We start from the raw sequence: 21,407 nt of genomic DNA, 5'->3' as shown, positions 1-21,407 counted from the left end.
CTGTCCTGTGTATCTCAACAAAACAATGGCATGCAGACAGGGATATGAAGTGACAGTATATGATGTTGCATGGCATCTGTGGAATATCTTGGAGTGAATATTTTATATACAAAACCATAGTCTGATCAGTTTTAGTAGTGTATTTTCTCTTGTGTTCCAGAATCAGCCCATTTAATGGTGGTCCTGGCAGCATTTGGGGCTCTCTTCCTTGTCACAGCAGTGATTGTGGTGCTCAACATTTACATAAAAAGGTGAGTGTTTTGAAAATGCGTAATAAAGAACTAAACATATATTATAGTGCACTGAAGGGCCCCCTCTCCCCTATCTTCTTTAGAAATGTACATAATTCCATTCCCCTCCCTCTTTAGCTTTGTATACAAATGAAAATACACTGTCTACAGGCTTGATGTCATAATCATGTCACAACTGAGACTTACACAACTTCTTTCTTTCCAAATGTTCTTTCAAAAGAGATACCATACTGGCATCGACAACCACCAACTGCTGATTTGTGTTCCCACAGTAGAAAGTTACTAAAAAAGCACAACAGGCTATTTAGTTGGCCTTTATGGGTGAATTCTCTCTTTGTTTTATCATCCACAGACAGAAGTGGAACATGGCAGAGAAGAAGCTTCCTACCAAACCAGTCCTCCAGTTCGGTGATCAGAGGAAAGTACAGTACTAACAGTGGCCTTACTCTGGTTGTCATTGCAAATCTGGTTGTCATTGCGAATGGGCTATGTTGTCATTTCGAAACAAACCTTACACATGTAATTTATTGTTCTGTTTTTCTTAGATAATAAAACCAGTTTGCATGAAAGTGAATGGTAAATGTGTAAATCAATCCCATTGAACTTTGAGTTAGTTAAAGTATGCCAATGAGTAGCAAGAGAGTCATTCTATGCCTGGGGCCAGTGCTCAGTATTTTGACTGTATTCTGACTGTTAGATACAGAAAGCAACATTGTCTACACCAGACATCTATGAAAACATGAGACGGTCAGCCAAGCCGATCACTGATCCTGATGACATGATCCTGATGACATGAACTACTCAAGTACGCAACTACACAAGCTCCATGTCAGCCTTGCTCCTTCACCCAGGTAAATAACCACAGAGTGAGTGAGACACAAAGTAAATTTCACAAGGAAAATAATGTGTATCAAAACAATTGCATAATAACTTGCAAAAAATGTGTACGCAACAATTCAACAACAGGCTTACATTACGTAGTATCTGTAATATAGTAATAACTACTAGATAAATACAAATATAGCTCTGCACTTAAACTTGTTCCCCTTAAAAGGAGGCAGTGGATGACGATGCAATTAACTACAACCAACTACAAACACACTGAGGTTGTCAGAGAACTTTGATTTCTAGACCACAAGTCCTACAGTATGGTAAACTCAAGAAAAGTGAATGAAAAACAGCATGTTTTTATTTCACATTTTTTAAATAGCAAAATGCATAGCTGTTATACTGTATGTGTATGTACAAACAATGTACAGTGTACAATGTACAAAAGAAACTGTAAAAAAGTGGATAATTAAACAAATACAAACATAAAATTATTATATGAGCAATTTGCAATTTAACAACAGATTAGGTTAAAAATAAGCACATCATATAGCTCTGTAATATATGAGCTCTGTATATTCCGCATGATTACAACACTTGAAGAGATGTCATTTTGACACGTTGTTATTTGTTAATGTGATTATGCTGTATACTGTATATCAGGGCTGCCCACCCTCTTCCTGGAGATCTACCGTCCTGTGGGTTTTCAGTCCAACCCTGATTTAACACACCTGATTCTACTAATTAGCTGCTCAACAAGACCTTAACCAGCTGAATAAGATATGCTAAATTAGGGTTGGGACTGAAAACCTACAGGACAGCAGATCTCCAGTAAGAGGGTTGGGCAGCCCTGCTGTATATTGTTAATATGTTAGGATAAAATGTCCTTATTAAATAATGATATGTCACTTACAGATTTTTTTGCAGATTAAAGTGAATATAGACTTCAATAAATAATGAGTTATGATTCAATTAATGAACTACGAAGGTCTCCCTGACAATTTACAGCCGCCTTAATGTACTGAAATATAACATGAATGTACTGAAATATAACATGAATGTACTGAAACATAAAAGCAAGGAAATGTAACACTTAACAGGAGATTACACAAGGCTGGATGAAATTACAACAATCTGTCAATGTTAGACATTACAGTTCACAGATAACTTTCCGAATCCTTATCCGTTCTCAACATGGACTGTCCTGGGAACTCTCCAAAAACATTTAACTAAGACCCCTCAACTCACAATACTTCCTCCTTTCTACTTTGACATTTACAGGTTCCATTCTTCAGATACTAGGATGTCACTTCCTGTTCAGTATCTCAGGCCTCAGTGACAGGATCTCCATTGGGGGACGCCTTCCTGAAAGAAAAAATAGGTCAGGTTAGAAATAAAATACAACTCAATACAACTAGCCATGCAAATATTTAATGAGTCATTAGCTCAGTAACTAAATATGCACATGCAAATACAGGAAAATGAGACTGTGTGCCTACTAATTCTGAAAGGGCATTCCCGTGTTCGTCAGCTCAAGTCATCAAAGACTCTAGCAGTGGCAAGTGGGTGGTGGCTACCTAACAATTAACATGGGTATCAAAAAATGGGTAAGGGTGTCACTTTTCACATGGGTATATTAGTTATAATTTAATTAGTCAGTGATCGAACACACTTGCTGACTTATAAGTGCAGAGGTGACTCTTGTTGCCATTTCTTATGGATCTGAACATGTTTAGGGCGAGGGTGGGCTGTGTCCACCCCTCTGACATCATCATGGGCCACCTACTCGAATTTGGTGAGGGGCGCTTTGTCGCACGTGACCTCCGCCTGCAACCCATTCTTTTCCCCATTTTGTGTCTGCAGATTTGGGATGCTATCCCTCTGTAGTCCTAGCCCATTCAACTTCAAGTCTCTGCATTGAAGGACACACATAAACTGAGGCTCAGGAGGGTTCATATAGAGAAACACACATAACCACATTACAACCCTCTGAATATGTTACATTGAGGAACAGGCAGACAGTAGGCTAGAGAACAGCGTTACCCATTAGAGGTGCCGTCCCCCTCCTCCACAGTCTTCATCCCAGGGACCTTCTGCCCAAACAGCTTGACAGCCAGGAACATCAGCATGCCGCAGTGGTTGGTATAGCAACAGGTGGCGTCCACAGCGATCAATAGCGCCAAGAAGATGGCTATGACAATGCCTGCCACAGCCCCTTTCCCCATCCCACCCTTATTCATCTTGGCTACTGAAAGGGAAGAAGGGAGGGAAGGAGTGAGGGAGCGAATGAAAGGGATGGAGAGAAGGAGAAAGACACAGAGAGGGAGAGATAATCATATTTAAACTGACCTGGAATTCTGTTCTGTAACTGTTTTATTTCAGAGATATTTTCCTCTCTATTGGGCAATAGTCCATTTTCCAGTATGTGACCGTGGTAAAGCTGTGAAACAGCTTGTAAGGAATGACATCACCAAATAATGAACTAATTGCTGGCACCTGTGCCTGTTCGCCAGCTCTGCCCGGGACTCTGGAAAAACTATTATAAGGTGAGAGTGCAGAAAGGAGGAGCTGATCCATCGATGAACGCGAGGCTCCGTAGCCCTTGCAATTATATAGCCCTGTGTAGGGCTGCCGACGACAACCAGATAAGAAAGCTTTTTTGGGGGGTTGTTGCTTAAGGCTAAGGCTACTCAGTGCACCTTAGATATGTACCTACCGTTGGCCTGCAACTTGCCATGCCTGCCGGCTCAGCAAGGGTGCACACGCTCAGACCCCACGGGAGCGTCTCGTCAGATAGACAAGCAAAATGTTTTTAAATGTTTTTAGTGTCATGTCCGTGTACTATTCTGTTGGCTGAGTCCTCTTAAATGTGTTTCATTTTTAGGAGTACCTTTTTAAATTACAGTGTGGGTTATGAAGGGAGGACAGAACAGTTATTGTCCTCCCTACCTTTATTTAACCAGGCAAGTTGAGAACAAGTTCTCATTTACTCATGGCCAAAATAAAGCAAAGCAGTTCGACACATACAACACCACAGAGTTACACATGGAGTAAAACAAACATACAGTCAATAATACAGTAGAAAAATAAGTCTATATACAATGTGAGCAAATGAGGTGAGATAAGGGAGGTAAAGGCAAAAAAAGGCCATGGTGGCGAAGTAAATACAATATAGCAAGTTAAACACTGGTATGGTAGATTTGCAGTGGAAGAATGTGCAAAGTAGAAATAGAAGGAGCTAAATAAATAAACACCGTAGGGGAAGAGGTAGTTGTTTGGGCTAAATTATAGATGGGCTATGTACAGGTGCAGTAATCTGTGAGCTGCTCTGACAGCTGGTGCTTAAAGCTAGTGAGGGAGATAATTGTTTCCAGTTTCAGAGATTTTTGTAGTTCGTTCCAGTCATTGGCAGCAGAGAACTGGAAGGAGAGGCGGCCAAATTAGGAATTGGCTTTGGGGGTGACCAGAGAGATATACCTGCTGGAGTGCGTGCTACAGGTGGGTGCTGCTATGGTGACCAGCAAGCAGAGATAAGGGGGGACCTTACCTAGCAGGGTCTTGTAGATGACCTTGAGCTAGTGGGTTTGGCGACGAGTATGAAGCGAGGGCCAGCCAACGAGAGCGTACAGGTCGCAGTGGTGGGTAATATATGGGGCTTTGGTGACAAAACGGATGGCACTGTGATAGACTGCATCCAATTTATTAAGTAGGGTATTGGAGGCTTTTTTGTAAATTACATCGCAGAATTCGAGGATCGGTAGGATGGTCAGTTTTACGAGGGTATGTTTGGCAGCATGATTGAAGGATGCTTTGTTGCAAAATAGGAAGCCAATTCTAGATTTAACTTCGGATTGGAGATGTTTGATGTGAGTCTGGAAGGAGAGTTTACAACCTAACCAGACACCTAGGTATTGTAGTTGTCCACATATTCTAAGTCAGAACCGTCCAGAATAGTGATGCTAGACGGGAGGGCAGGTGCAGGCAGGGGTCCAGATTTTGCTGCTCTTTCAGAACATCAGCTGACTGGATTTGGGTGAAGGAGAAATGGGGAAGGATTGGGCGAGTCGCTGTGGGGGGTGCAGTGCTGTTGACCGGGATAGGGGTTGCCAGGTGGAAAGCATGGCCAGACATAGAAAAATGCTTGTTGAAATTCTCAATTATAGTGGATTTATCTGTGGTGACAGAGATTCCTATCCTCAGTGCAGTGGGCAGCTGGGAGGAGGTGTTCTTATTCACCATGTACTTTACAGTGTCCCAGAACTGTTTTGTGTTAGTGTTGCAGGAAGCAAATTTCCTTTTGAAAAAGCTAGCCTTGGCTTTTCTAACTGCCTGTGTATATTGGTTTCTAACTTCCCTGAAAAGTTGCATATAACGGGGGCTGTTCGATGCTAATGTGTGTGCCTTACACCACAGTTTTCTTTTTTCTACTCAGGCTCATTTGCATAGACAACATAAATATAGTAGGGCTCCTATGTGAGATACTCCACGTTGTCTTATGAAATGAAATGTTTAATAAAGTATGTAATTGTTTGTTATACTTTTGTTGAGTTCTGGTGTGTCCTTCACTCTGACATACCAGTTAATCGAAAGGTGGTGGTAGCAATTCGTTACTCTGCTCAATCCAGTATTTGTCCCACCTCTCGGAAGGTCTCAAGCTTTATTTCAGTACTACAGTATGCCATAGCAGCTTACCAGGCTGTGGGACGTTGAAGTTTAGCTTGGCGGGGCTGGAGGAGCCGTAGGGGTTGACGGCGAGCACCTCCACGTGGTAGTCTGATTTATACTGCAGGTCATGGAGGTTGATCATTGTCGAGTTGGACGGCAGGTCCTTCTCCCTCCAGTCCTCGTCCACCTTATTCTAAGAAAGAGAGAGGAGAGGGGTGTGTGTGTGTGTATGTGTGGGGGGTGGGGGAGTATGAAGTCTTGCATACTCTGTAATGTCTTGATCTTTTCTCTTCACTGAAAAACAAAAACGCATGCATACTCACCACTCTGTAGCGGACGGTGTAGTGGGTAATGGGGGAGCCTCCGTTGTTCAACTGCGGTAAAGGGATTGAGAACATATTGCCCTCAACCTTCCCCTCGCTTGCCACCAGGACCGGGCTGTCTGGTTCCCCTGGGGAGGGAGGCAGGTAGAGGCAGTGTGTTGGTACAGTAGGTACAGAGGTCAGGGGTGTTCATGCATCAGCCAGCTTACACAGTGTGTGAAACTGTTGTAGTAAAATCTACTGTCATGTTAGGGAGGTTGGTTATCCGTGAAAAACTGACTTTTCAGAGTTTCACAACACGTGTCAGTACTTTACCTCCTGCGGGCCCGAATGCCGATGGAATGGGAGGATGTCATCAGGAGCGGGGCAATAATGGAGCATGAATAGCCATCAGCGAGCAGGTGATGATGTCATGTGGATGATCATGTGATAGTGGAATGAGTGAATTATGGCAGATTAATTTTTCTTCCAGCCAATATACAGCTGAAGTCGGAGGTTTACATAGACCTTAGCCAAATACATTTAAACTCAGTTTTTCACAATTCCTGACATTTAATCGTAGTAAAAATTTGCTGTTTTAGTTCAGTTAGGATCACCACTTTATTTTAAGAATGTGAAATGTCAGAATAATAGTAGAGAGAATGATTCATTTCAGCTTTTATTTCTGTCATCACATTCCCAGTGGGTCAGAAGTTTACATACACTCAATTAGTATTTGGTAGCATTGTCATTAAATTGTTAAACTTGGGTCAAACATTTCGGGTAGCCTTCCACAAGCTTCTCACAATAAGTTGGGTGAATTCTGGCCCATTCCTCCTGACAGAGCTGTTGTAACTGAGTCAGGTTTGTAGGCCTCCATGCTCACACACCATTTTTCAGTTCTGCCCACAAATGTTCTATAGGATTGAGGTCAGGGCTTTGTGATGGCCACTCCAATACCTTGACTTTGTTGTCCTTAAGCCATTTTGCCACAACTTTGAAGGTATGCTTGGGGTCATTGTCCATTCGGAAGACCCATTTGCAACCAAGCTTTAACTTCCTAACCGATGTCTTGAGATGCTGCTTCATTATATCCACATAATTTTCCCACCTTATGATTCCATCTATTTTGTGAAGTGCACCAGTCCCTCCTGCAGCAAAGCACCCCCACAACATGATGCTGCCACCCCCGTGTTTCACGGTTGGGATGGTGTTCTTCGGCTTGCAAGCTTCCCCCTTTTTCCTCCAAACATAACGATGGTCATTATCACCAAACAGTTCTATTTTTGTTTCATCAGACCAGAGGACATTTCTCCGAAAAGTACTATCTTTGTCCCCATGTGCAGTTGCAAACCATGGTCTGGCTTTTTTATGGCGGTTTTGGAGCAGTGGTTTCTTCCTTGCTGAGCGGCCTTTCAGGTTATGTCGATATAGGACTTGTTTAATTGTGGATATAGATACTTTTGTGATACAGTGAATTATAAGTGAAATAATCTGTCTGTAAACAATTGTTGGAAAAATTACTTGTGCCATGCACAAAGTAGATGTCCTAACCGACATGCCAAACTCTAGTTTGTTAACAAGAAATTTGTGGAGTGGTTGAAAAATGAGTTTTAATGACTCTAACCTAAGTGTATGTAAACTTCCGACTCCAACTGTAGATAGACACTCAAAACAGTAGGCAATATGGATATACTGTAGCTTGTTGACACAAGTAATGCAATTTGAACAATGATAGTTGGTGACAATTAGTAATAATTATACTGCATTTGCCTAGATATGATGCGATTGAGAGAGAGGAGGAAGAGGAGGGTGACACTCACGTATGCCCTGTGTGCGGACGGTGAGCTCTTCGGAGAAGCCTCCCTGACCCAGGTGGTTCTGTGGGGCAAACCGGACAGAGTAGGTGGTGTAGGGATTCAGATCTTTGATAACCAGGGGGTCTGCACACAAACAACAGGGTACATGAACACACATATTACTTTTATATATGTGTACACTTAAACTAATCAAACTACTCATAACTAGTCATATCACTAAAATGGTCATCAGAGGCCTCCCCTGGTTTTAGGGAAATCAGTGTTCAGATACGACTTCTAGTCCTCAGCATATTCATTGGCTTCATCTTAACTGTCTCAAACATCATCTACAGTATTTCATTAAATAGATTGGGCGCTGAGAGTCAGGTTTTTACCTGTGGACTGGATGACTCTCTCCTCCCAATTGTTATCACGTCCTGTCTTCCACTGGAGGGTGAAGTGGGTGATGGGAGAGCCCCCGTCCACCAGGGAAGCCCCCAGGGTGAAGTGGACCGATGTGGGCCCTGGGGTGCCACTTACCTGGGATGCTTTACCTGGCCAGGCTGGGGGAGGAGAGATGAGAGAAACATGGAGAACAAGAGGATTGAATGAGGGGGAAATAGGGAAAAAGGAGGGAGGTGCAGAGCAGGTCAAAGACAGAGAGGTGAAGAGGGAATGAGAATGTCAGAGATGAAAGAATAAGAACATTGTCATTAGAAATCAAAAACAGTGAACACTGCAAATGTAAATAAACTCACCAAAAAAAGAAACGTCCTCTCACTGTCAACTGCATTTATTTTCAGCAAACTTAACATGTGTAAATATTTGTATGAACAAAACAAGATTCAACAACTGAGACATAAACTCAACAAGTTCCACAGACATGTGACTAACAGAAATTGAATAATGTGTCCCTGAACAAAGAGGGGGTCAAAAGTAACAGTCAGTATCTGGTGTGGCCCCCAGCTGCATTAAGTACTGCCGTGCATCTCCTCCTAATGGACTGCACCAGATTTGCCAGTTCTTGCTGTGAGATGTTACCCCACTCTTCCACCAAGGCAAGTTCCCGGACATTTCTGGGGGGAATGGCCCTAGCCCTCACCCTCCGATCCAACAGGTCCCAGACGTGCTCAATGGGATTGAGATCCAGGCTCTTCGCTGGCCATGACAGAACACTGACGTTCCTGTCTTGCAGGAAATCACGCACAGAACGAGCAGTATGACTGGTGGCATTGTCATGCTGGAGGGTCATGTCAGGATGAGCCTGCAGGAAGGGTACCACATGAGGGAGGGATTGGTCTTCCCTGTAACGTGCAGCGTTGATATTGCCTGCAATGACAACAAGCTCAGTCCGATGATGCTGTGACACACCGCCCCAGACCATGACGGACCCTCCACAACCAAATTGATCCCGCTCCAGAGTACAGGCCTCGGTGTAATGCTCGTTCCTTTGACGATAAACGCGAATCCGACCATCACCTCTGGTGAGACAAAACAGTGGCTCTTCAGTGAAGAGCACTTTTTTGCCCGTCCTGTCTGGTCTAGCGACTGTAGGTTTGTGCCCATAGGCGATGTTGTTGCCGGTGATGTCTGGTGAGGACCTGCCTTACAACAGGCCTACAAGCCCTCAGTCCAGCCTCTCTCAGTCTATTGCGGACAGTCTGAGCACTGATGGAGGGATTGTGCGTTCCTGGTGTAACTCGGGCAGTTGTTGTTGCCATTCTGTACCTGTCCCGCAGGTGTGATGTTCAGATGTACCGATCCTGTGCAGGTGTTGTTACACGTGGTCTCCCACTGTGAGGACGATCAGCTGTCCGTCCTGTCTCCCTGTAGGGCTGTCTTAGGCATCTCACAGTACGGACATTGCAATTTATTGCCCTGGCCACATCTGCAGTCCTCATGCCTCCTTGCAGCATGCCTAAGGCACGTTCACGCAGATGAGCAGGGTCTCTGGGCATCTTTCTTTTGGTGTTTTTCAGAGTCAGTAGATAGGCCTTTTTAGTGTCCTAAATGTTCATAACTGTGACCTTAATTGCCTACCATCTGTAAGCTGTTAGTGTCTTAACGACCATTCCACGGGTGCATGCGTATTAATTGTTTATGGTTCATTGAAAAACATGGGAAACAGTGTTAAAACCCTTTACAATGAAGATCTGTGAAGCTTTTGGGATTTTTTACGAATTACCTTTGAAAGACAGTTTAGAGTACCTACACTTTAGCTAAAATCACCCACTGTTTTCAGTTATTTTAGAATTTTATAGTGGTTTGTGGCTGCTTGTCCCTTTATAGAAAGGTAAAAACTGATTGAATCAATGTTGTTTCCATGTCATTTAAACCAAAAAATGGAATGCAATGACGTTGAATCAACGTGGAAAACTGATTGGATTTGCGAAAAGTAATCATTTGAGGGAATTTCATATTTCATATTCATATTTCATATTTTTTCATATTTTTTTCACCTAAAATCCAATGACTTGGTGACATTTTTTGTTGATTTCACGTTGAATTCACATTAAGCTGACGTCTCTGTCCAGTGGAATGTTGTGTTAGCGCTAAGTATTATCATAACAGAGTAGGAAGGTCAAGAGTGGCCTTACTCTGCAGGCTGAAGTCTGTGGAGGCGTTGCCAGCAGGACTGATAGCCATGCAGCTGTACAGCCCTCCATCTGAAGACGTCACATTGTCAACTACCAGGACATAGCCATCCTCCATTCTCACTCGACCTCCACCAGCGTCCTGTATCCACACAAACACAACCAGACAGGAACTCGGAGGAGAGAAATATAACAAAAATGTATTCTCTGCCTGATTCTCCTCCAATATTTGTTGTAATTATTGCCACTGTGTGAATGCATCGTCTGTCTTACCACTGTTAGCAGGTGGTCATTGTTGGTCTTCCTGACCCACTGCAGCGCGGGCATCGGGTGTCCTGAGACGTTACATGACACTGAGAGAGTCTGGCCTGGCTCCAGCTCCATCTTCTTCTGGCTCAGCACTGCTACAGGATGCTCTGTAAACACGCACAGAACAAGAGACAGGACAAACTGAGTGCTTTGTGTGACAATAACAAACAAATTACAATAGATAAGAATATGTGTAAATGATTAACAATATATGTGCATCTTCTGTTAAATAGGAAAAATGATTTTGTTGTGTGTTCAGATGGCTTCGAAGACCAGCAAGGTATTGGTATGGTTAAGCCAGCAAGACATTGGCATTGGATCTGGTTAGGGAGTGAAAGTTATTTATAATAAGGGTTACATGGAGAAAAACGGACCTCTCTGAAATGAAAATGGATGGGCCTCCCTTCAGCAAAATATATTTGACCTAAACCATCCCTGAACGCTTGAAAAATAAAACAAGTGACCCTCTCCTATACCCCAAACAATAGTGAAAACATAAAGTGGATAGCAGGGAACATTGTCTACCATTTACACTTACTTCTTCGACAGACCAGAGCCTTAGATATGACGTTTTAGAAACTGTTCTATGTCCTGTCAGCATTACATGACAGCACAGGAATTTTTATTTCACACAGGGCTGCGGCCCGGGACCAGAAGGTTTTGGTTTCGCAGACCACCGTGAAGAGTATGGGTGGAAAGATTTCCTTTATAGTAAAAGCATTCCATAAATCTATAATCGTATTTGCAGGTCCGAGAAAAAAATATCCTTTTATAAACCTTTCATACAATTCTACGTAATTTTACATATTAGCAGAATATTTTTTAATAACACACAAACTACCGAAATTACAGGCTAAGAATGGACAGAGAGATGTCCCTATATGTTCATCTTATCATATTTCTTTAATGCCAAATGTCTTGTTTTAAATGAAACTGTCCTTGTTTGCAAATTATTAAATCTCTGACATCATGAGGAATCTTGAAGTTAGGCCTACCTTTTCATCCCAGACAGAGTAGGACTACCTTCCCCCCCTAGACAGAGTAGGACTACCTTTCCACCCCAGACAGAGTAGGACTACCGACACAGAAAAAAAATGTACGTTTTAACTGCTGGCTACTCTTCTTCAATGGCTTAACCTAGCGAGAGAAGGTCACAAGTGTTTCCCTAAAGGCTGTCTGGGTTTAAACATCTTCTGTTGCACAGAACGTGAATAGATTAATCAATCGATAGTGATAGAATTATACGAACAAAAATATAAACACAACATGCAACAATTTCAAAGATTTTAGTAAGTTACAGTTCATAGAAGGAAATCAGTTATTTGAAATAAATAAATTAGGCCCTAATCTATGGATTTCACATGACTGGGCAGGGGAGCAGCCATGGGTGGGCCTGGGAAGGCATAGGCACACACACTTGGGAGCCAGGTCCACCCACTGGGGAGCTAGACCCAGCAAATCAGAATGAATTTTTCCCCACAAAATGGCTTTAATAAAGACAGAAATACTCCTCAGCACCAACCCTTCCCCTCATCAGACTATCTCGCAGGTGAAGAATCCAGATGTGGATGTCCTGGTCTAGCGTGGTTACTTAGACATGGTGTGCGGTTGTGAGGCCGGTTGGATGTACTGCCAAATTCTCTAAAACAACGGCTTATGGTAGAGAAATTAACATTAAATTCTCTAGCAAAAGCTCTGTTGGACATTCCTGCAGTCAGCATGCCAATTGTACACTCCCTCAAAACTTGAGACATCTGTGGCATTGTGTTGTGTGACAAAACTGCATATTTCAGAGTGTTTTTTTTATGGTCCCAGCACAAGGCGCACCTGTTTAATGATCATGCTGTTTAATCAGTTTCTATCAGAGAAATATAACTTTGCTCTGTGCTTCTGCAAGCATGCATTTCATAGCCTGTATCTTTCTGAAAACACCTGAAGATTAAAAATAAATTATCTGATGAGAGACACACAATGCTGCTTTTCCCTGGTTGAAAATGTTACACGGGTAATGGGTTTGAATGGGATCAAATGGTTTGTTTTCTGAAACAGCTTCTAGTGGCTCAGGCTCACTAGACTGTCTGACAGAAAATGGTTGCTTACACAGAATCAAATTCTCCATGATATCTCTGTATATCAGGAACGTAAACATCTGGAAGGAAGTATTCAAATAACAAGCCATTTTTTATCTGTTATTTTGGAGAAAGCTTGGTCTTATGAAGCTAAAGCTGTTTGTTTCCTGATGTTCTCTAACAAACCACACCTGAGACATCCAGCATGATCATGGCACTGCTCTCTGAGATTTTATTCTTGGCCGTGCAGATGTACTCTCCGTAGTCGCTCCTGACAACGGACGAGATAATGAGCTCGCTCTTGTCTGAGTTGTACTTGTAGCGGGACTCATCTGAAGAGTCTGGGCTGAGGAGGGAAGCGCCAACAGACAGACAGACAGAAGTGAGGCCTGGTGCTACAGAACATTAGCACGCTGCTGATAAGGAAGTTGACAGGAAGTGAGACACACAGTCAACCACACAGACAGGATGGCACGCCACATTAGTGGTGTACTGAGACATAAATGACCACGTAAATATAGACACACTGGAGGCCTTCACCCAAACATATACTTTCCAATACACACTAGTTTTTCTCTCTCTCTCTCTCTCTCTCTCTCTCTCTCGCTCTCGCTCTCTCTCTCTCTCTCTCGCTCGCTCGCTCTCTCTGTGTTATTGCAAACTGTTTTGAGCAGGATACTCTGGCTTTACACACATGCACATCAGTGTGAACAAACACACACACACTCACACTGTCCAGATGATGTTCGGTTGGGGGACTCCCTCGACCAGGCAGCTGAGGGAGACATTGGTCTCTGGTCCGGCCGTGACTTTCTTCACCTCCTCATGGATCTTCGCTGTGGGAGGAACTACAGCAGGAGGGTCAGAGGATACATTATTTATTATAGTCAACAACAACACACACCTAATCCTCTGGTCTATACAGAGTTTGTACGAAATAAAGATCCTAAAATATCCCTTATTCCCTACTGCACTTTGAGTAACCCCACCGTTGACAGAGATGGAGATGTCGAGCTTTTCGAAAATGGGCCGGTCCTTGATTTTAGCCTCACAGGTATATGTTCCTCGATCCTTCCTGTTGATGTTGTTGATCTGTAGAGAGTTGTCTTTTAGTTTTGTGATCCGACCTGCTGGGAGCAAAAGACGGCAACAGGAAAAAGAAAGATCAGCCCCATCTCAGCATCAGGAACACGTTCTGTCTGCTTAATCATCAATATAACCATGCTTCAAAAAGCAATCAAGCTCTCTCTTTAAGGTTGTCTATGGTGGTGTTCAAATGAAACAGGGTCAGGGCTTGTCTGATGGTTATTTTTAGTGTGTTTTGTCCCTCTGGAAAAAGACAGATTGAATCAGATGTTTCCCAGGGAAGAGTCCGGGAAACATCCCTCGATTTGACAGCAAATCGGATTAGCCTATGAGCTACGTGACCCCTTCTGCCCCTCAACAGCCTGTCCACCATCGCCACCTCTCCATCGGTCACATGCAGGCAGGCAGCAGCTAGTGTGAGGAGCTAGGAAGCTAAGCGATCCCCATACCACATGAACAATCATGAACCCCTCCTACCTTCAGAGTGCAGTTTCTCATGGTCCCTCTCCCAGTTGACTTCCACCACCGGTTTGCCAGTGACCATGCAGGTGATGACCACATCTTGACCCTCCAGGAACTCATGGTAGGCCAGTGTTTCCCCGAAGGATGGCCGCTCTGGGTGAGTTGAGAAAGGGATGAGAGAGCGAAAGGGTCATTGTGTGTGTGTGTTTTTGGTTTTACTATCCTCAAGGAACATTTCACCGGTCCCAATGAGGAAAAAGGATATCTCAGGCTTAGGGTTTAGGGTTATAATTAGGGTTAGGGGTTAGGGTTAGGAGTTGGGTTGGGGATTTGAGATTTGGGGCTAAGGTTAGGATTAAGGAAAATGTCACTCTTCCCCACAAGGAAAAAGGCTATTTTAGGTTTAGGGGTTAGGTTTAGGGTTAGGGTTAGAAATAGGGTTAGGGTTTAGGGTTAGGAATTGAGTTGGGGGTTTGGGGTTAAGGTTAGGGTTAAGGGTCAGGGTTAGGGGTGAGGGAAAATAGGATTTTGAATGGGAATACATGTTTTGGTCCCCACAAGGATACTAAAACAAACGTGTGTGTGTGACAGAGATATGAGCTATGTCTTTGATCTTGCAAGACAACACTAATTAGCTCAATACTCAAATAATATGAGAAAAACCCTTCAACACTAACTCTTGGTCATATTAGCCAGGTGAAAAGTTTTACTTTAAACATCTTACCATAGACAAAGATGGTATAAGATGTATGATCTCTGTGACCGGTGTCAAAATCACATAAGCATGTGTACCGTCCTGCATCCTCCATCTTGGCATTCCTGATTAACAGTTTTGACGATGTCTCATCCACTTTCTCAATCTGGTCTTCTTCAGCATCCTCTCCATCTTTCTGCCAGGTGATGTCTCCTTCCCCACCAGCTAAGAGGAGTTATGTGTGATTATATGTATCATATTTAAAACATTTGTTAATATATATATATATCCTTATATACTGTTGAAGTCGGACGTTTACATACACCTTAGCCAAATACATTTAAACTCAGTATTTCACAATTCCTGACATTCAATCCTAGTAAGAATTGCCTGTCTTAGGTCAGTTAGGATCACCATTTATTTTAAGAATGTGAAACGTCAGAATAATAGTAGAGAGAATTATTTATTTCAGCTTTTTATTTCTTTCATCACATTCCCAGTCGGTCAGAAGTTTACATTCACTCAATTAGTATTTGGTAGCATTGCCTTTAAATTGTTTAACTTGGGTCAAACGTTTCAGGTAGCCTTCCACAAGCTCCCCGAAAGTTATGGGAACCACAATAAGTTGAGTGAATTCTGGCCCATTCCTCCTGACAGAGCTGTTGTAACTAAGTCAGGTATGTAGGCCTCCTTGCTCGCACACACTTTTTCAGTTCTGCCCACAAATTTTCTATGGGATTTGTGATCGCCACTCCAATACCTTGACTTTGTTGTCCTTAAGCAATTTTGCCACAACTTTGGAAGTATGCTTGGGGTCATTGTCCATTTGGAAGACCCATTTGTGACCAAGCTTTAACTTCTTGTAACAAACTTATTTTCCGTCTGATGATGAGTAGGACCAAAGCGCAGCGTGGTAAGTGTTTATGTTATTTTTATTTAAACTGAACACAAAACAAAATAACAAAGAGAATAAATGAGGTGTCAGGTGCAGAAACACAAAACAGAAACACAAAACAGAAGAAAACTACCCACAACCCATAGTGGGAAAACAGGCTGCCTAAGTATGGGTCTCAATCAGAGACAACGATTGACAGCTGCCTCTGATTGGGAACCATACCAGGCCAAACACCTAGAAATATAATACACAGAACAAAACATAGAATGCCCACCCCAACTCACGACCTGACGAATCTAAAATAGAGACATAAAAAAGGAACTAAGGTCAGGATGTGACACTTCTTGACTGATGTCTTGAGATGTTGCTTCAATATATCCACATAATTTTTCTCCCTCATGATGCCATCTATTTTGTGAAGTGCACCAGTCCTGCAGCAAAGCACCCCCACAACATGATGCTGCCACCCCTGTGCTTCACGTTTGGGATGGTGTTCTTCGGTTTGCAAGCCTCCCCCTTTTTCCTCCTAACATAATGATGGTCATTATGGCCAAACAGTTCTATATTTGTTTCATCAGACTAGAGGACATTTCTCCAAAAAGTACAATCTTTGTCCCCATGTGCAGTTCCAAACCGTGGTCTGGCTTTTTTATGGCGGTTTTGGAGCAGTGGCTTTTTCCTTGCTGAGCGGCCTTTCAGGTTATGTCGATATAGGACTCGTTTTTACCTGTTTCCTCCAGCATCTTCACAAGGTCCTTTGCTGTTGTTCTGGGATTGATTTGCACTTTTCACACCAATGTCCGTTCATTTTTAGGAGACAGAACGCGTCTCCTTCCTGAGCGGTATGACGGCTGAATGGTCCCATGGTGTTTATACTTGCGTACTATTGTTTGTACAGATGGACGTGGTACCTTCAGGCATTTGGAAATTGCTCCCAAGGATGAATCAGACTTGTGGAGGTCTACAATGTTTTTGTGAGGTCTTGGCTAATTTCTTTTGCTTTTCACATCTTTTGCTTTTCCCATCCCGTCTTTGAAATACATTCACAGGTACACCTCCAATTGACTCAAATGATGTCAATTAGCCTATCAGAAGCTTCTAAAGCCATGACATCATTTTCTGGAATTTTCCCAGCTGTTTAAAGGCACTTTAACTTCTGACCCACTGGAATTGTGATACAGTGAATTAGAAGTGAAATAATCTCTGTAAACAATTGTTGGAAAAATTACTTGTGTCATGTACAAAGTAGATGTCCTAACCGACTTGCCAAAACTATAGTTTGTTGACAAGACATTTGTGGAATGGTTGAAAAACGAGTTTTAATGACTCCAACCTAAGTGTATGTGAACTTCCGACTTCAACTGTATACATATATATATTGCCAGAACATTGTACCAACCTTTGCAGAGGAGCATGGCATTCTCACCCAGCAACAAATCTGCTTTGCTGGTGATGATTTCCATTTTGGCCTCTGACACAGTGAGGAAGAAGAGCAATATTAGAACAACCTTTTAGACACCTAACAGTAACACCACTTGAAACTTCTATATTCTGGAATAACTATTGAAATGGAGAACCTAGAGCCCAAAATTTGGGCCTGCCTATCGACTTGACTAAGAATATATTAGTGTGATTAATCAAATACCACCAAACCACAACTGTCATGTATTTTCTACACTGTATCTCTAGAACAGACTGTAACGATGCACTCATCAACACTATACATTTATAAGAGAGATCAGTTGATTGATTTGACCTGGGACACCTGCAGAAGGAGAGAGGTCTCAATTGCACCTGTCAACGCTGAAGCCCTGCAGATAGACATCAATCTGGAGATAGTAAGTTAGGCCTACAAATAGGCTCCTGGGGACTAATTGCAGCATGCCGACAGGCGGCCAGGAAAAAACAAGCAGGGACCTTGGCAGTGATGGACTTCCTGAGCAGCACACTATTCCTTCCTGTACTGAGGCTGAGAATGGCTCTATGGCTGTGGATGAGACAGGCTCTATGTCTGCGTCCCAATTATCTTATTTGGCCACATCTCCTTCCCCTCATAACTTACTTTATTTCTGTCTTTTGTCTTTGTTGGCCACTGAAAGTTGAAAAGGTTGGATAGACTTCCAACCTTTTGCTTTCCTTTCCCCTATCATCAATTTGGTTGTAAAACAAGGTCAGGGGGCTCTTGGAGCCTAAACCGAATTACAACAGAGGGATGATGTAGCCTTAACAATCCCGGCTGGGTTAATTAGGATGAGTTTAGATGTGGTGGAATTAGAATAAGAGTAGTTAGTTGGCATCTCTTTTTTGGCATTTTAAAGATCACTGCCAAATTATGGGGTGGGGTGGATTCAAAAAGCATTTATCTCCTTTTACAATTCAGTCTCAGGAACAGATGAGCTTGGACATTGCTCTGGGTACACCTCACACTGAGAGATAGAAAAAAATAATAAAGAAATAAAGAAAATCTATTTTTTAACATAAGAGATAAACAAACTCAGTATTCTCTCCTATGTCCTAGCATTCGGGATGCTGTATAGCTGTAGCACCACATTCATGTACTTGAGGAATGTGTTGAAAGTGCTATATATTGTACATGTAGGGAAAATTGGCAAGGAAAATGTTCACTTTAGTTAGCTCTGTAAAGTTGGATTGAATCCCTTAGGTAAGATTAAATACATGTTAATGAAAAGTAAGACAAACAAGCACAGTGCATCTCATGACAGAACACAAACTGTGAACCATGTTCCCTGTGAGGAGAACCCTACAGATGCAGGATCTTAATTTGAGCCAGTTTGCTACAGCATGAAAATAATCCTGCAGCAACAGGAAATGTGCATTATTATGTGGATTATAATGAATTTACATTTTTGTACGGGTTGATAAATGTGTTTTAAGGGAAAATCAAGTCTGAAATGTCAAAGTCGAAATTACAAACTTCGGAAGGATTTTTAAACACACACCAAGTTTTAAATGTCCTACATCACAGGAAAGTTATCCTGCAACAGGTTGATCAAATTAAGATCCTACATCTGTAGCAGTGATATGATCATCAGATATAGGCTATACCAGCTCTGATATACTGATTTCAAGAGTTTTAATGAAGAAAGTCATTACACTGATGCATAAATACCACATATTCAAAGAAATGAACTCCATCAGTGACATTTTTTGTCTATATGTGTCTATTATATTTAAACTATAGGCAAATGCATATTGGCAAATAATGAATAAATAAACAAATAAATAATCGAATAAATGCAATTAAAAGCAAAAAATAGTCCCACTCTCAACAAATATAAAAGTAGGCCTAATTAATATGATTATTTACAGAAATATTAAAACCTTGAAGTGTTTAGGATTTTGTATTCTCACCTGAAAAACCAAGGACCAGCATTATGGAACACATTCTCAAGATGAGCATCGATTCAGCCATTTCTACTTCAACGTTGTCACTATCCTCAATTAATGGATCGATGTAGTCCTTGACACCTGCTGCATGCAATTGCGCGCGAAAACAACAGTGGTGGAAACATATATTTCATGCTTTTATAGGCAAGAGGAGAGAACCGGGGAGGCAGACAGGGACCCCACAATCTCTAAAATCTCTGCATGCTGCCCTCCCCTGCTCAAATCCACACCCCTTAACATTTTCGGTTCAGATCATGCACCGGGGGAAAATAATGCTGGAAAGTAGCCTTCCCTACCCTATCAGGCGCCACCGCAGGCCCCTGCCTCCGCTCCAAAACACCGGATAAAAGGAACTCTGCACTCCGCACTCCCCCAGGGACGAGATGGAAGAAGATATTTTTATCACTCGACTCCATCAGTTTTAGTTAAAGAGCAAGTTCATCTGAATTCATAATGTGATGAAATTAAGCTATGCAAATAAAACCTGTATTATTGATTTAATAAAGCTTTTTCATTTCTTGACCTCATTTTTCTGTTCCCATCATTTCTGTTTGCAGAAAATGTCACACTTTGTGTCCGATTTCTCTGGAAAGCTCATGTAAAATGTTGATAATTTATGTTTTCAGCATAAAAAAGAGAAAACAATAAAATCAAAGTAGCCGAAATTACAGTGTGCCATAAATGGAAAAATAATGTCTCAGAATAAAAATATTCAAGATGCAGGGATTGTACATAGTTGCACTTATTTTATGGAGAGCACTTATTTAATTATCCAACTCCAAAATAAACTGTTACTTGTGCGCTGCACAAGGTATATATTCGTTTCACATTACAGTAATTCTGACATAGCTGAGAGATGCAGAATGAGACGTGATAAATCGACCATAGGTCGTATTTTATACTTTTTTAGGGAGAGCAACAATAAGGTTTCTCCGGGGACGTAAAAAAAAGTAAAATATGTTTTTAATTGGTTAACAAACAACTACATTTCCAAATGAAAAGTCATCAACGTGAGGGCATTTCATCTTCTTTTCACCAAACGTTTAACCTAAATCCAATGAAATGGTGAAAATGTTGTGTTGATTTCACGTTGAATTCACGTTAGTTGACATCTCAACCAAATGTAAATCAGAACTAGACTTTGATCTGACGTCTGTGGCCAGTGGGATCCCTCACTTCAAATGTAGAGTTAAGAGGAGATTATGTACACACATTTCAGTATAAATCTTGCAATCAAATTAACAATCTGCGAACTCCGGCACCGCATCTGCCCCTTTGATTGTGAACATCCTGGAAACTAGGGCATGGTGTTTATCGTAAAATGAGCATGAAGGTCATTTGGGACACAAATTAAGTATTTTTCCACAGAATCCTATGAAAACATAGTTCAGTTTCAAGCCAAGCCGGAAACCTACCTACTTTTCATCTTGGTACAAGACTTGTCTATTTAAGGTGCACACTCACATACTCATATAGGTTAAAGCATTGGCCTGTCACTCTGGCATGACAGCTTTCTAAAAAAATGTGGTAGGTGATGTAATCACAGTTTAGCAAGCAATATCTGAGCTACACACACACACACACACACACACACACACACACACACACACACACACACACACACACACACACACACACACACACGTACTATTAACCTTGTGTGGACTCACAATTCAGTCCAATTTAAATTCATATTTTCCCTAACCCCTTACCCTAACCTTAACCTGAAAACCTAACCATAACACTAAACCTAACATTAACTCCTAACCCTAAACCTAATTCTAACCCTAACACTAATTCTAACCTTAACCACAAACCCTCTAGGTAGGCATTTGACCTTGTGAGGACAAACAAAATGGCCCCACTTTGTCAAATTTTTGTTTGTTTACTATTCTTGTGGGGACATCTGGTCCCCACAAGTATAGTTATCCACGTCCACACACTACCCCCCCACACACACATGCACAGCATCATCACACTCCTTTTATCTGTCCCGCCACCCAGTAGGAGCTCAGTATCACTCGTGTTCTCAACCAGGCCGCCAC

At 42.0% G+C, this 21,407-nt stretch overlaps 1 protein-coding gene across 7 annotated transcripts; it reads right to left on the bottom strand.

Moving 5' to 3' along the window:
* Positions 1–1,418: 1,418 nt before the first annotated feature.
* ncam3 (neural cell adhesion molecule 3) lies at positions 1,419–20,841 on the bottom strand. Of its 7 annotated transcripts, none has more exons than XR_016493277.1 (16): positions 19,327–20,841; positions 17,354–17,425; positions 15,090–15,284; positions 14,381–14,518; positions 13,807–13,947; positions 13,548–13,665; positions 13,009–13,163; positions 10,713–10,855; positions 10,443–10,581; positions 8,241–8,408; positions 6,383–7,989; positions 6,068–6,195; positions 5,772–5,937; positions 3,123–3,327; positions 2,866–2,991; positions 1,419–2,444 (listed from the first exon to the last, which is right to left on the bottom strand). XR_016493277.1 is itself a non-coding variant. In XM_021596791.3 (16 exons), the coding sequence occupies exons 1-16, from the start codon at positions 19,385–19,387 to the stop codon at positions 2,405–2,407; spliced, it is 2,115 nt and encodes a 704-aa protein (XP_021452466.1). In that variant the 5' UTR covers positions 19,388–20,841; the 3' UTR covers positions 1,419–2,404. The 7 variants fall into 7 exon arrangements, 4 of the variants coding, with proteins under 4 accessions (XP_021452466.1, XP_090082916.1, XP_090082920.1 ...); XR_016493280.1 differs by having other exon boundaries at positions 13,807–13,944; positions 19,327–19,718; XM_021596791.3 differs by having other exon boundaries at positions 7,870–7,989.
* Positions 20,842–21,407: the final 566 nt, after the last annotated feature.

Source organism: Oncorhynchus mykiss, chromosome 3 (genome assembly GCF_057628025.1).
Source record: "Oncorhynchus mykiss isolate SJ-2025 chromosome 3, ASM5762802v1, whole genome shotgun sequence".
In the NCBI taxonomy this organism is placed as follows: domain Eukaryota; kingdom Metazoa; phylum Chordata; class Actinopteri; order Salmoniformes; family Salmonidae; genus Oncorhynchus; species Oncorhynchus mykiss.
The sequence above is the reverse complement of the archived record's forward strand: the minus strand, read 5'-3'. Positions and strand labels throughout refer to the sequence as shown.

Bases quoted from the DNA above. Each gene is read 5' to 3' on its own strand.
- ncam3 (XM_021596791.3), bottom strand. From the start codon at position 19,387: ATGGCTGAATCGATGCTCATCTTGAGAATGTGTTCCATAATGCTGGTC. The intron at 10,856-13,008 runs GTGTGGTTTGTT...GCGTGTTTACAG, and splicing joins GATCATGCTGGATGTCTCAG to AGCATCCTGTAGCAGTGCTG. The intron at 5,938-6,067 runs GTGAGTATGCAT...TCTCTTTCTTAG, and splicing joins ACACCGTCCGCTACAGAGTG to AATAAGGTGGACGAGGACTG.